Raw genomic sequence first — 13,392 nt, 5'->3', positions numbered from 1 at the left:
CTTGTTTAACGGTGGAGTTGCACTCCTGAAAAACCTAACGTTAGAAAAATTATCGCTAAACGAGGGATGAGTGGGGATGCATCCTACCATCAGATACAAATTTTAATAAAGCCTAAAAAATACCCATATATACAGTATTACCATAAACTTTGTGCATTCTAGCACCACCTCTAACCAGTCCCCACCACCATTACTACCTCACCCTAAGTCAAAATTACCATCAGTACCACCATTACCATCATCACCCTATCTGTTGTTTACCTGTGACTTTGTTTATAAGAGTGAAAGTTCAGTGAACAATACCTACATTAAATCATCTACTGATCTTAACTTGACCTTAATTCAGGGCTGGCTCGAGGCATAGGCAGACTAGACCTAGGGCCCCCAGCCCACAAGGGGCCCCCTGATGCCTCCTTCAGGAATTCTGTTCAAAATCTCTGAAGTTGCCTGAGTGTGCATTTTTCAAGTTATCTGCCAAGTTAGGAACCCTTATAATGAAAATTTGAACCTTAAAAAAAGCATTACAATACATTAATTATAACTGCATTCTTGATATTTTCTACGTACTGTACAATAGGGGGCAGGGAAAAAACACTTTTATTTGAGTTGCAGGCTGCACTTTTCAGGCATCGTTTGTATGACTGTAACAAACACCTGTGCAAAATTTCATGCCATTTCATGCATACTTACCCTGCCGCATCGCGAACGACTTTTTGTCAACTTTTAGTGTATACCAAAAATTAGGTGTCATTTAATGTTTTCCAGGATAATGATAAATTTTACATGGGTGACATCGATTTAATTCACATGTTATTTTACAGGTACACCGTATAGAAAATCATTACAAGTTCATATTGAAATTCTTTTTTGTGCGGAACCTTGGCATCATTTTCCTAGACAATAATCTTTGCCTAATATATCCATCTCTCGATTCGTATCCCGTCACTTCAGTGCAAGCTTCAGTCATCACTTTTATGCCTCTCTCGACCGCCTGAGTGCTGTTTGGCCACTTGGGCACCACTAATGGTGTCTCAAGAATGTCATTAACCTGTAGATTTGACAGAGAAGCAATGTAAGGAGGCTCAGTCTTGAGTTCATTCCTCCAGTTAATCATGGAATGATAGTTTTTTGCTTGCCACTTTAGTTTCGGAGTCACCACCTTTCTCATGTTGACTACAGGAGGCACATCCTCATTCCCATCTCCATCTTTACCCTCCTCATCAGTATAGTTTAACAAATTCTCGTCAACAGCAGCATCAGAATCTTCCTCCTCCTCTTCAGATCTGCCAGTGCATTCTTCCTTTTGCTGATTCTCCTCTCTAATTTTTCTTATCATTGAGACAGCTTTTTCTCTAACAGTCATGTCCTCATCTGCACACATACCAAGAAGAAGTTGATCTGTGTGGGCGAAGTATGCATTTCTCTGGACAGCCTTCTTCACTATCGTCTCCTCCTCACTATTCAGGTGTTTCATATATAGCAGGGACTGGAATACGTTCCTTGAGCCGTGTGTTACGTAAGGGTGTATCTTGATGTAAAACCACATTGGAGCACTGAACTTTATTATTGTAATGACAATTCTTTTCAACTCATGGCTGGGTCTTGATGTTGCTACATACAGCCTGAGGATTCTACTCCATAAGGTGTTCCACCTTGACACACAGGGAGGACCTGGCTCAATAGCAGCCAAGTCATCTTCAACAACACCTGTGATAACTCCTTTACAAATCCTATACAGGTATTTCTGATCCCAGGACAGATCTTTCTCCACTTCATCATTAAACACAGGGAAATCAGGGAAACTGACTGGCTGGAAGGCGACAACTGGAAGCTCAGACAAAGACTCCTTGATCTGCTTTCCAATGGGACCACGCCAATGCTCAGGACCACTTGGTTTACCATCATAGTGATAAAAAACTGCGCGGAAAGGCAGCTCATTTCCGTGAAGCTGACATATGAAATAATGGAGCGGGTGACCAAGTAACATTTCAAGATGATGAATGACTCCATTTTCTGATCCTACATTTACATTGGTTCCATCACAACCAACACACACAATGGGCTGCTGGGTTAGATTTTTCTCCACCAGAAACTCGTGAATAGTTTTGGCAATTTGCTTTCCGTGTCCAGTCTTGGGAGTCACATGTGTGAGATATTCATTGCCAGGCTCAACCATGATGACATAATGATTTTTCACCATCATCCTCGAACTCCATTTCTCGGTCTTCTCATTCTTTATCATCACACGAGTGGCGGTCTTCTTACCATCAAAATAGAGTGACGTCAAATTATCTAAACTAGCCATCTCAATTTCTTGCCTCTTAAATCGGTATTTTTGTCTCGCATCCCGCAGCTTATGTGGTCCAATAACCTGACTCTTGTCATCCTTTGTGATAATGCCATAGTCAGTTAAGGTGGCAGTAGCAATGGCAGCTACTTACCCAGGTCTCCCCTACATTACAGTACAGTAACACAACATTGAGAAATGAAATAAGAAAAGGCTGATAATCAATATAGACATAGCACCATACTCATCTGCAACAAGACAACTTAAATGAAATAAGAGATATGAAAAAAAAGTTGATAAACACTGAACAGAACATTGCACCGCCACAGCGGCTGTTTGGCTAGTACTGTAGGTAAATTTAAAAATTTCAGTAGAAAATGCGGCAGACTAAACCTCGACATATCAGCTTCAAATTTGGCATGGAGTCTTAGATATGTATAAGGAACAATGCCTGAAGAGTGCAGCTTTGAGCATAATTTCACTGCCCCCTACTGTACAATAACATAAGAGGAAGGACCCACATAAGAGGAAAGACCCTCACAAGTTATGCACAACCACTGGATCCAGCTGACTGGCCATATGTAATTACTGCTTCTATCAGAACAGATCTGATTATGAGAGGTACATTTCAGATAAACCCAGATATTCCTTTTCCAAAATGTCAGGATAAAAGAAGCTTTCATTACTACTACATGCAGAGAATTTTAGTGAACGGAGAAAAGATTAAGTGAAGCTGGTTGGTTTACTCCAAGCAAAACAATGCCACCTACTGCTTTTGTTGCAAACTGTTTTCTGTGAAAGATATAAGTTAATAAAAGAGGAACTAACTGATTGGAAGAATATTGACTTTTTACTTAAAGGACACGAAAATAGCCCAGAGCACATTAAATACATGAGAATTTGGAAATATTTGGAGCAGCGCCTTAAAATGGGGAATATATTGATAAGAGAGAAATTTCTCTCAGAGAGGCAGAGAGAAGAGCCTGGAGGGAAGTTCTCACACGTTTAGTGTGTATCATACAATCATTATCTGAGAGAAATCTTGCCTTGAGGGGGTCCACTGACACACTATATCAGTTAGACAATGGGAACTTCCTTAAAGAAGTTGAGCTTATAGCTAAATTTGATCCTATTTTGAAGCAACACATTGAACGAATTGAGAGTGGAGTAGGAAGACATGTCGGTGGCAAAATCCTGGAGAAAATATTAACACGGGTAAAAAAGTCTAGGTACTATTCAATTATACTGGATTGCACACCTGATATCAGCCGTCAAGAACAAATGTCAGTCATCTTGAGGACTGTAACGTTAGAAGACACCCTGGAACTCAAAGAGCATTTTATTGGCTTTTTAGAAGCAACAGAGACAACAAGTCGTGGATTGGCAGACCTTATTCTGGAGGAAATCAAGAACTTGAACATAACATTTGCTGATTGTAGGGGTCAGTCCTATGATAATGGATCAAACATGAAAGGCAAAAACAAGGGAGTGTATGCACGGCTTTTGGCTATAAATCCCTGTGCACTCTTTGTGCCTTGTGGTGCACATACCCTGAACTTGGTGGTGGCTGATGCAGCTAAAAGCTCCCAAGATGCATTAGGGTACTTTGGAATTCTTCAGAAGCTGTTTGCTATGTTTTCAGCTGCAACACAGCAATGGGCAATACTCAAGAACATGGTAGACATCTTGAAATCATGGTCAGATACAAGGTGTGAAAACCATATCAAAGCTATAGATTCTGTGCGTTATCAAACTAAGCAAGTAAGGGAGGCACTGCTGGATATGAGGAACAAAGTCACAGACCCTGTGACAAGTATAGAGGCCCAGTCACTGGTTGAGGAAGTTGGGTCTTATCATTTGTTTTATATGCACCGTGGTATGGTATGAAATTCTGCAAAAAATACAAGTGGGCAAACTCTTGCAATCTACTACCATGCAGCTTGATGTGGCTATGGGCTTACTCAAGAACACTAAAGCATCCCTGGTGAGCTACTGTGAGAATGGATTTGTCTCAGCACAAGCATCAGCTAAGAACATGTGCAAGGAAATGAATATGGAGGCTGTGTTAAAGAAAAAGAAACTTGGAATGACAAAGATACACTTTGGATATGAAGCTCCAGATGAGCCAATTTCTGATGCTTCGAAAAGATTAGAAGTGTCTTTTGTCAATACGGTGGTAGACTCTGCCATCACATCACTCAATGAAAGGTTCCAGAGCCTGGGAGAAGTTAGAGACAAATTTAGAGTTCTCTTTCACTTCAAAGAGCTGTCCTTTGATTCACTCACAAGACAATATGAGGAGCTGAGTGACTCCCTGAGCTATGGTGGAGAGTTAGATATTGATGGAAAAGAACTGGCCTTTGACATGAGAAATCTACCAAAATTACCCTCTGATAGTACGACCGCATTGGAACTTCTTAAATATATACATGAAAAGGAGATTAAAGAGCTTTATCCAAACATGTGGACAGCCATTAGGGTAGCAGTCACTTTTCATGTAACTCTAGCTGCAGCAGAGAGGAATTTCTCGGAGCTTAAGCTTATCAAAACATACTTAAGGTCTATGATAGCTCAGGATAGGCTTACAGGGCTTGCTGTCATTAGCATAAATAATGCTGTTGGGAGACAAATGTCATATGGTGACATTAAAGACAATTTTGCTTCAAAGAAAACCAAGAAGCAAAAATTCTAGTTCCTAGATTTTAGAAATATTAATGAGATGTAAAATACTAAAGTAATAACAAATGCAGTAATAACAAATTGTTAATACTGAAATGCTTTCGTTTTGAGGAGAGGCGGGAGGGGGACGTTTTTCTGTGAGATAAAGGGGGGGGGCCACAAATCATGTTTTGCCAAGGGCAAATAAATTATTAAATGCTTTTAATGATAAAACCTTTTTAAATAAAAACAATTTTAAACTTAAAAAATGTAAATACTGTACTGTAAACTATAAAAATGATTTAACATTCACCACAAGAGAAGATGGCTGCTTGAGATGACTGGTGGAAAAGAAGATGGAATCACTCTGATGATAAAGTTTTTGTTCAAGAGTACAGTACTATAATAGCTTTTCTTTTTTCACTTCACTTCCCATCTTGTGTGATGTTATGCCGAGGCACCTTTGTAACTACTGTACTTATTCCTATTTGAGCAACATACAGTAGGCCCTTAACATACGCTGGGGTTAGGTAACAGAGATACCCGTGAATGTTAAAAGTCCGTGTACTTTTGCTGCCCCCAAAAAAAACCTCTGGTCCCCCATGTCCTTATTTACCATATATACTTCGAGTTTTTAAGTTCGAGTTTTTAAGACCAAATTATTTGGCAAAAAATTGGGGGTAGACCTCTAAACGGGTAATAGTTTCGTAAGGTTGAAAAATATTTACCAATAACTACCAGTAAACAATGGAAACGACGCACCAACGCACCACCAGCTGTGAGTGTCGGTACAGTTGCCAGGGCAGATCTCTTGCGTCATCATAGCAAGCCCAAAGTAGTCAAATGCATGGTATGGTATGCACAGGACGATGTAAAACATAAAGTATTCATTTTTTAAAGTTTATTTATAGAAATACTGTACATAAATTTTTTTTCATTACATTTGAAACATCAATCTTTGTTAATTAAATTTGAAACAAAAGAAAACTAAGATACCGTATGTCTAAATACCGGGTATTTTCATTAAAACGTTACATCACAAGTATATTTTACCTTAACTGTGACTGATTGAATATATTCTCAGAAATAAATATGGAAATGTAATATTTTTTCAGAAATGACGTACGTATTACAGTGGAAAGTGGGATAAAATTATGACAAAAACAATGACTTTTGCTTTCTTTCGTTGTTCAAAAGATTTTACCGTGGAACAAACCTGTACTGTACATGTACTAAATGATTACGGTACTTAAATTATGTCTATTGCAAATATAGATTGTTTATACAGGTATTCAAATAAATCCCTATCTTACAAGAATCCCAGCAATGTAAGTTATATTCACCCAGGTCGTTTGGGTGGCAAATTATGAGAAGAGCTTAGTCACTCTTAAGTAATGATAAATAAACAGTAGGCCTTCAGTGCCAACTGTCACATCTTATCTCAAATAAATAAACAAACACCACACTCTCACCCTACCTCCCGCCCCCGCCTCCCTCCCTGTTCCCCCCCCTCCCCCCATGCTCGCTGGCTACCTCCCTCCTTGTGTTCCCAGACAAAAGATTGGTGATAACTTTATTCTTTAAGGTGTTTATTTTATATAATATATCAGACTAAAGTTAGGAGATTATAATTTGCATTGCTGGAATCCTTGCAAGACAGCCAATAATTTGATTATAAACGTCATATATTTTGCTCAAGATATAAAAATGTAGTACACTAGTGTACAATACTGTGCAGTACATTTTATAATATAGTATAAAGTTTTCAACTGTATTTTTGGGTAGATTTACATAACTTTCTTCATTTATTTTCATCCATTTACATGCACACACTGTACTAAAAGAAATAAATGACCTTAGTGCAAAGCTGGAGTGTACATGTACTAATTTCATTACGGTACTAAAATTGTTATGTCAAGTGCAAATTAGAGCATGTTGCTATTCAAATTAATCAGTGTCTTACAAGAATCCCAGCAATGTTAATTATATTCTCCCAGGTCATTTCAGTGGCATTTTAAAATGGGAGAAGCGTAGTAGGACTGTTAAATAAACACACAGAGACCTTCGGCTCAAACTGTCAAACATATCACCTCAACCCACCCCTCGCTGGCTGGCTGGCTCCGTCCCTCCCTCCCTAATCTGCTCAGCCGGGGTTTTATTTAGGCTTATAGTTTTTATCTTGTATAATATCTCAGACTAAAATTAGGAGATTATAATTTGCATTGCTGGAATCCTTGCAAGACAGCCAATAATTTGAATATAAACGTCATATATTTTGCTCAAGAGATAAAAATTGTTGTACTAGAGTACAGTACTGGTTTTCAGTTAAAAAACTGTTGTATTACAATAATATTCCCTCCGAATTGACTTGAATAACTACTTGAATGGAATTATACAATATTTTTGTTGAAACTACCCGGGCTTCAGTGTAAAGTCTCGTAAAAATAAATGGTAAACAATTTGCCTATGGCACTCTGTGTTTCAGGCACGGCGAGCCTCAGTTTATAGGACGTAGAGTGTTTTTACTGAAGGTTTTGTTGTACCAATACCCTCAAAAACTTGGGTCGACCTATAAACAAGGAATATCATAAATTAACTGATTTTTTGGTAAAAAAAAATCAGGGTCGACCTACAATGCTGATGTCAACACAAGCGTGGTTACAGCGAGACTGACTGAGTGAGGGAGCGCCGGGTGGCGTGACGCGTGTGTGTGTGGGGGGGTGGCGGGCGGTGCGTGGTGCCGCGCGCGATTTGAATGTACTTCAATTACTTCAATGTACAGAATATTCCTCCGGCAGGGCAATCCGCTTATTTGCGAATCCGTGTATGCTAAACCCGCGTATCTGAAGGGCCGACTGTAGTTACATTTACAGTGGGGTATGCTATAACGAACGGATCCTACTACGAATATTCCTGTAACGAATGGTTTTACCTATAAAATTGAGAATGCTATAACGAACGAAACTCCGACAACGAACATTATTTAAAAAAAAAAAAAAAAAAAATATTTTTTACTAATTTATTGTTTTTTTATTACAAGTATTAATGATACTCTTTATTTCAGGGGTTTAGATGCATATTTATGCACTTTTTTACAATTTTTACAATTTTATATTATATTTTTCAGTGTTAAGTGGTTATATTTGGGGGCCTGGAACGGATTAATCCTAAAACGAACGAATGCTATAACGAACAAGGTTCTAGAACCAATTAGATTCGTTATAGCATACCCCACTGTACTCAGTCGTGTTATATCCAATTCTCATCCATGTTTAAAATTGTGCTCCCCAATACAGTACATTCATTGCATTATGACCTATTCATGTTAGGAGAACTGACTGCATTAAGTCATATACACTACAATACAGTATACGTATAGGATTGATCTTGAAATCTTATTTTATGACTGAGCCTACAGCTCGGTGAATTTTTCCAGTGAGTAATGGGAGTAAGCTGGGGAACAGAGGTACTGTACCTGATAAAGTTTAATATGCCTGACCTTTAAACAGTGAAGGTTGGAGGTATATCAACAGTGTATGTCACAACCCAACTAGCCTTCTGCCCTCACTTTTCATCAGGGGCAGCTTTTCCACCTACTATCTCTCTTTTTTAGTAAGAAATTTGTGGTTTCTAGGATTTGGGGTTTCTTGCATCTTGAATCCAAAAAATAGGGTGAGCAAATTGCTTGGCTCACTAAATAGTTGACTCAGACTTGAAATGTGATTTCAGAGTCAGTCCAGCAGTTTTCAGAGTATGTACTGTAATTTATTTTACAGGAAAATTTTGGTCACTCATGCACATTTTTTTTTACAATTTGCAGGGTGTTTTGGAACGTGGGGTTTTGACTTTTTTCAATAGTCGAGCAGATGCCAGTTCAGGTGTAAGAAGAAGGGACTACAAGTACTTAGATAATAGCAAGGTCATACCCATGGTGGGAGGTGACGGAGCCATGTTCGTCATCCAGTATAACGATGGAACTTGTCACCGTTTGGCAGCCACTCCTGACCCTTTACACCCAGCATCCATTAACAGACAGGTGAGGAACACATATTTACAATTGAAGAGACTAAAATACACATGCAATTTTGCAAGCCCTCTCCTGATAAAGTGTAGAGAAACAAAAACTAAGTGCATTCATTCTTACTAGCTCTCAATACACAAGAAAACATTTAAGCTGGCATTTAACTGAACATCATTTTATGATCAATTTCCATGCTTGTGTGGGTTAGCTGTGAGTACCTGATACAGGTTGTACCTCTCTAGTCCGGCATTCTGTGGTCCGGAAACTCCCGTGGACCGGAACGATTTTAGTTTGCCCAATTTTTTTTTTTTTTTTTATCTGAATTATTATTATTATTATTATTATTACAGGAGTATTACATTTTCGCCCCTCAGGCTCCAATGTGGGTCAGTGACCTGTGCCCGGGTGGGCTAATCCCCGTAAAAAAAAAAAAACAAAGCCGTGGGAAATTAAGGTTTGTTTACATCCAGCAGTTCGGCTCTCTCTGTTTGTCTGTACAGAATACAACATTTAACTCTCTAATATATATGAACAGTAAATAAGTGTTGCTTTCATATTCTTACGTAGAGTAATGACAATATGTTTTCACATGTGCGCACTTACATGCGCGATCTCACTTTTTTAACATTAATGGTTAGCTACTTATATTGTTCCATTTATTAACATTAAATAACATTACTTCAAACAACCATATTAATTTTTACATTAATTTTACTACAGCTACAACCAGGGTCTTATTTAATTGATTTATATGTAGAACCAATCAGTCACGGGTTTTGTAAACATTAACAAAAACAATGCCGTCTCCTCGTGTGTTTTAATATTCCACGAATTATTAATGAATTGTATTGTTCATTTTGCACACACAAACATTAATTCAATAAAAAAAAATCAGAAACATTAATTAAAACATATATGAACAGTAAATAAGTGTAGCTTTCATATTCTTATGTAGAGTAATGACGATATGTTTTTCACATGTGCGCACTTACATATGCGCAGTCTTACTTTTTTTCTTTAACATTAATGGTTTGCTACTTTTATTGTTCTATTTATTAACATTAGATAACATTACTTAAAACAACCATATTAATTTTTTGCATTAATTTTACTACAGCTACAACCAGGGTCTTATTTTCTTGTTTAATATGTAGAACCACTCAGTCACTGGTTTTGTAATCAACGAAAACAATGCTGTCTCATATCCTCGTGTGTTCTACGTATTATTAATGAATTGTATTGCTCATTTTGCACACATAAACATTAATTCAATAAAAAAGACATTCAGTAATAAACAATAATGAATCTTTTGTACATAAGACAAATGACGCTGTTTACACGATTGTGCACGCCTAAACGTTGGCGGACCGCTCAAACCCGTCGAAATTCAAGTTTCCGCCGTCAAAATTTGAAATTATGTAGTGTTTTTTTTTGTGTCCAAATAAAAAATGTTGAATTAAAAACTCGCAAAATTTGAGAAGCTACTGTACGATATTTAACCCTTCAATATGTCTTCAAAGAGACCACGAAGCAGTGAAAGTGGTGCTAACGTAACCGCAAGGCACTATCTGTTCAGGAAAAGGGTGAATTTCCATGATCCGGCACCGGTCAGGTCCCGAGGTTGCCGGACTAGAGAGGTACAACCTGTAGCACCTTTTCATGCTTCACAGTCTCTTGCAGCCTCTCACATCAGGTTCTTATCTCTAAGGTCATGCTTACAACATCTCCCTTACCCCGAGCACGAGGATTGTGGGAGCAGGGAATAGTTTTGGAGATCTCAGTCACTCCAGTCTCCCATGTCCCGCAAGTAGTAGTGAAACTACAGGACTGTATTGCCAACTGGCAATGCAGTGCATTTTTTTCTTTTACTTTATTTAATAGTAAAATTTTTATTTATTATTTATTCTTCACATTTACAGTATACAGGGTACTGTACATGCAATGCTAGTCCCTAATAGAGTCGGATAATGAGAAGTGTTTATAAAAAAATATGAGGTGAAATTTGCTGGCTGGGAATGCACCCCACCCCCCTTCCCCATATAGATGAAATATTATGTAGGAAAATTGCCCCGATATTTGCAAATTCGTTATTTGCTCTGACTTTTAGGACAGCATCCTTTGTGATAATCGGAGTATTCCTATAGAGGTACCCATGAATTTACGTGAGCGAGCGATATGAAAATCCCAAATTATCGTGACTTCACTGTAATGTGGTTCATGGTAATTTCCAGAACACAACCCCTGTGAACAGCAAGGCTCTGCAGGTTTGCTTTTTTTTTTCTGCTGCACATATGGAAATGGCTTGAAAGAATAAAAATGAGAAATATTGTCCTATTATGCTTACAGAAATGGGTAGCCGTACTGAATAACCACATCAGGTTTTCAACGCATTATGTTCAGCATGGTCTCTGTGTTGATGACGAGGATGATGACATTGTTGACAGAACGGTCAAACCCCTTGGCTGTATGTCTGTAAGTTAATATTCTTACATATGAAATTATTTATTAGATAAATTTACTGTACTTATAATTTCTCATGAGAGCAGGAATAATTTTTTTTAATATGTGAGGAACTGTCTGTGCTCATGTTTTATTGAATAAATTTGTCTAGTTACTTGTGGCACATGAAATTGAAACTAACCAAAAAAATTTAAGAAATTGTGTTACAGTAATTTAATTAATTTTTCTTGATTTAAAAAAAATAACACTCTAAGAACTGGAAGTATACAGGTAACAATTATTTTAACTTATAGCAGAAAGAAAAGTGTTTTATTAGAAATATACAGGTATTCATGTGTCTTTAGTTTACATACTACAGTATATAAAAAGAATATATTTTCTGTGATCTATACACAAGAAGACAATATTAGGTGTGAGTGTTGTTGCACAAGTATTCTAATTTAATTTTCTGCTTTTTGTAAGGATGCTCTGCAAACAGCCACAGCCCACCAGCAGCTGATGGAGCAACAGGTAGAGGAAGTGATGGCCACTTTGGCTTCCCTCGATCTTGACCATTCACAGCAGGGTGGTGTACATGATGTTATTAAGGTAAGAGCTCTTGAAAGGTTTTTAAGAACATATTTAATTACTATACAGTGTCTGTAATTTTCTTAATGTTTTTATAGACTATCCTCAATCTGTTGTTGGATGATGGCATCCCTCAACCTTTTCCCAAAAAGTTTGCATGTAGGTACTGTATGTGATGCTAGGCTGATTGGCCGATACTTTTCTGCTGCACTTTTTCTACTTTTCATGTATACTGGGGTGAAGACTGATTTCCAGTCCTTAGGCAATTTTCCTTGATATTGGGATTTCTTGAATAGTAGTTTTAGTGGAGTGTAAATTTTGTTTGCTACCTCTTTTATCACATTCATATCTGCTCTGTCCCTTCCAGGAGATTGGAATTCTTTTGATTTGGTTATTTTCTTTTTTGATGATGTCATATGTGATTTCTGTCTCTCTTGAATAATTTTCAACCCTTGGGGTAAGCATTCTCCTAGGGACAGTACAACAGCCTCGGATTATTTTGTTAGTTACTGACTGGTAATATTTGCAGTAAAAAAATCGCAATTAAATGCCAGGTAGCAACGTATCCTCCTGATATTATGTATTTAAGTAATTATTAGATGTTTTAATAGCCTGTATGTTGGCCTGGCGAGTTAAAGCTAGGCATTTACATACCTAGGTATAAATCTAGACGTCGCATTCTGGATTGAACAAAAACACTACTTAAATATTAAAGTAGTCAGTGACCAAGGAACCCTGTTTAGTGTGTATGTCAGTCTGACTGTGAGGAGACAGGCTTTAATAAGAGGTGATCAGCTCTACTTCTCTATATAACATATAAAAATAAAGTAGTACTGTATCTTAAATATCACTTTCCAAAAGAGTAGATGTGGTGAAGTAGACCAATAAGTATAGAAACTGTAACTAGTAATCTCCTCGTTAGCTGGAATCTTCGATCCTTAGAACTTTCCATTACCTGGAAAATAAAATTTTAGTGTTCCAAGAAATTCTGAGAAAAATCTCTCTGTTTCCAGTATTCAATTGAATTTGCAAGTGATTGCATCATGTGAGTGGGTAGGCTCAGAGTGCTTGTGCGCTACAATTGGCTACTACTGTTCATGTGACAGCAGGGATGCCTATGATTGGCTGATGTATCTCGCAGTCTGTCTCCTCAAACTCTCGCATCATGACACTCTTAGTTCATTGTTTGCTGCCTTTCTACAAGCTTGTTCACTCACTGCTGTTTTCACATAAGATCTGTGTTGCGTTGCACTGTACATTACTGTACCAGGAAACAACAGCTAAGAATACCACTTAAGCAGTGGTAAGATGTAAAAAGTGATTACAGCTATATATGCTGTACTGTACATTCAATAAGTGTGAAAGTACCATATGTACAATACTATAAACAGCAAAGTAC

The 13,392-nt window shown here is 37.6% G+C and overlaps 1 protein-coding gene across 2 annotated transcripts in view; it reads left to right on the top strand.

Moving 5' to 3' along the window:
- LOC121871032 (oxysterol-binding protein-related protein 1-like) overlaps positions 1-13,392 on the top strand; it is a 175,781-nt gene that overhangs the window by 21,355 nt on the left and 141,034 nt on the right. For both annotated transcript variants that reach the window (XM_042373093.1, XM_042373094.1), the window contains exons 8-10: positions 8,766-8,981; positions 11,313-11,438; positions 11,889-12,014. In XM_042373093.1, the coding sequence (XP_042229027.1) occupies positions 8,766-8,981; positions 11,313-11,438; positions 11,889-12,014 (468 nt within the window). The remainder of the gene's footprint in view (positions 1-8,765; positions 8,982-11,312; positions 11,439-11,888; positions 12,015-13,392) is intronic.

Source organism: Homarus americanus, unplaced genomic scaffold, assembly GCF_018991925.1.
Source record: "Homarus americanus isolate GMGI-L3 unplaced genomic scaffold, GMGI_Hamer_2.0 scaffold52512, whole genome shotgun sequence".
NCBI classification, from domain to species: domain Eukaryota; kingdom Metazoa; phylum Arthropoda; class Malacostraca; order Decapoda; family Nephropidae; genus Homarus; species Homarus americanus.
This window is presented reverse-complemented; position numbering and strand designations above follow the sequence as displayed.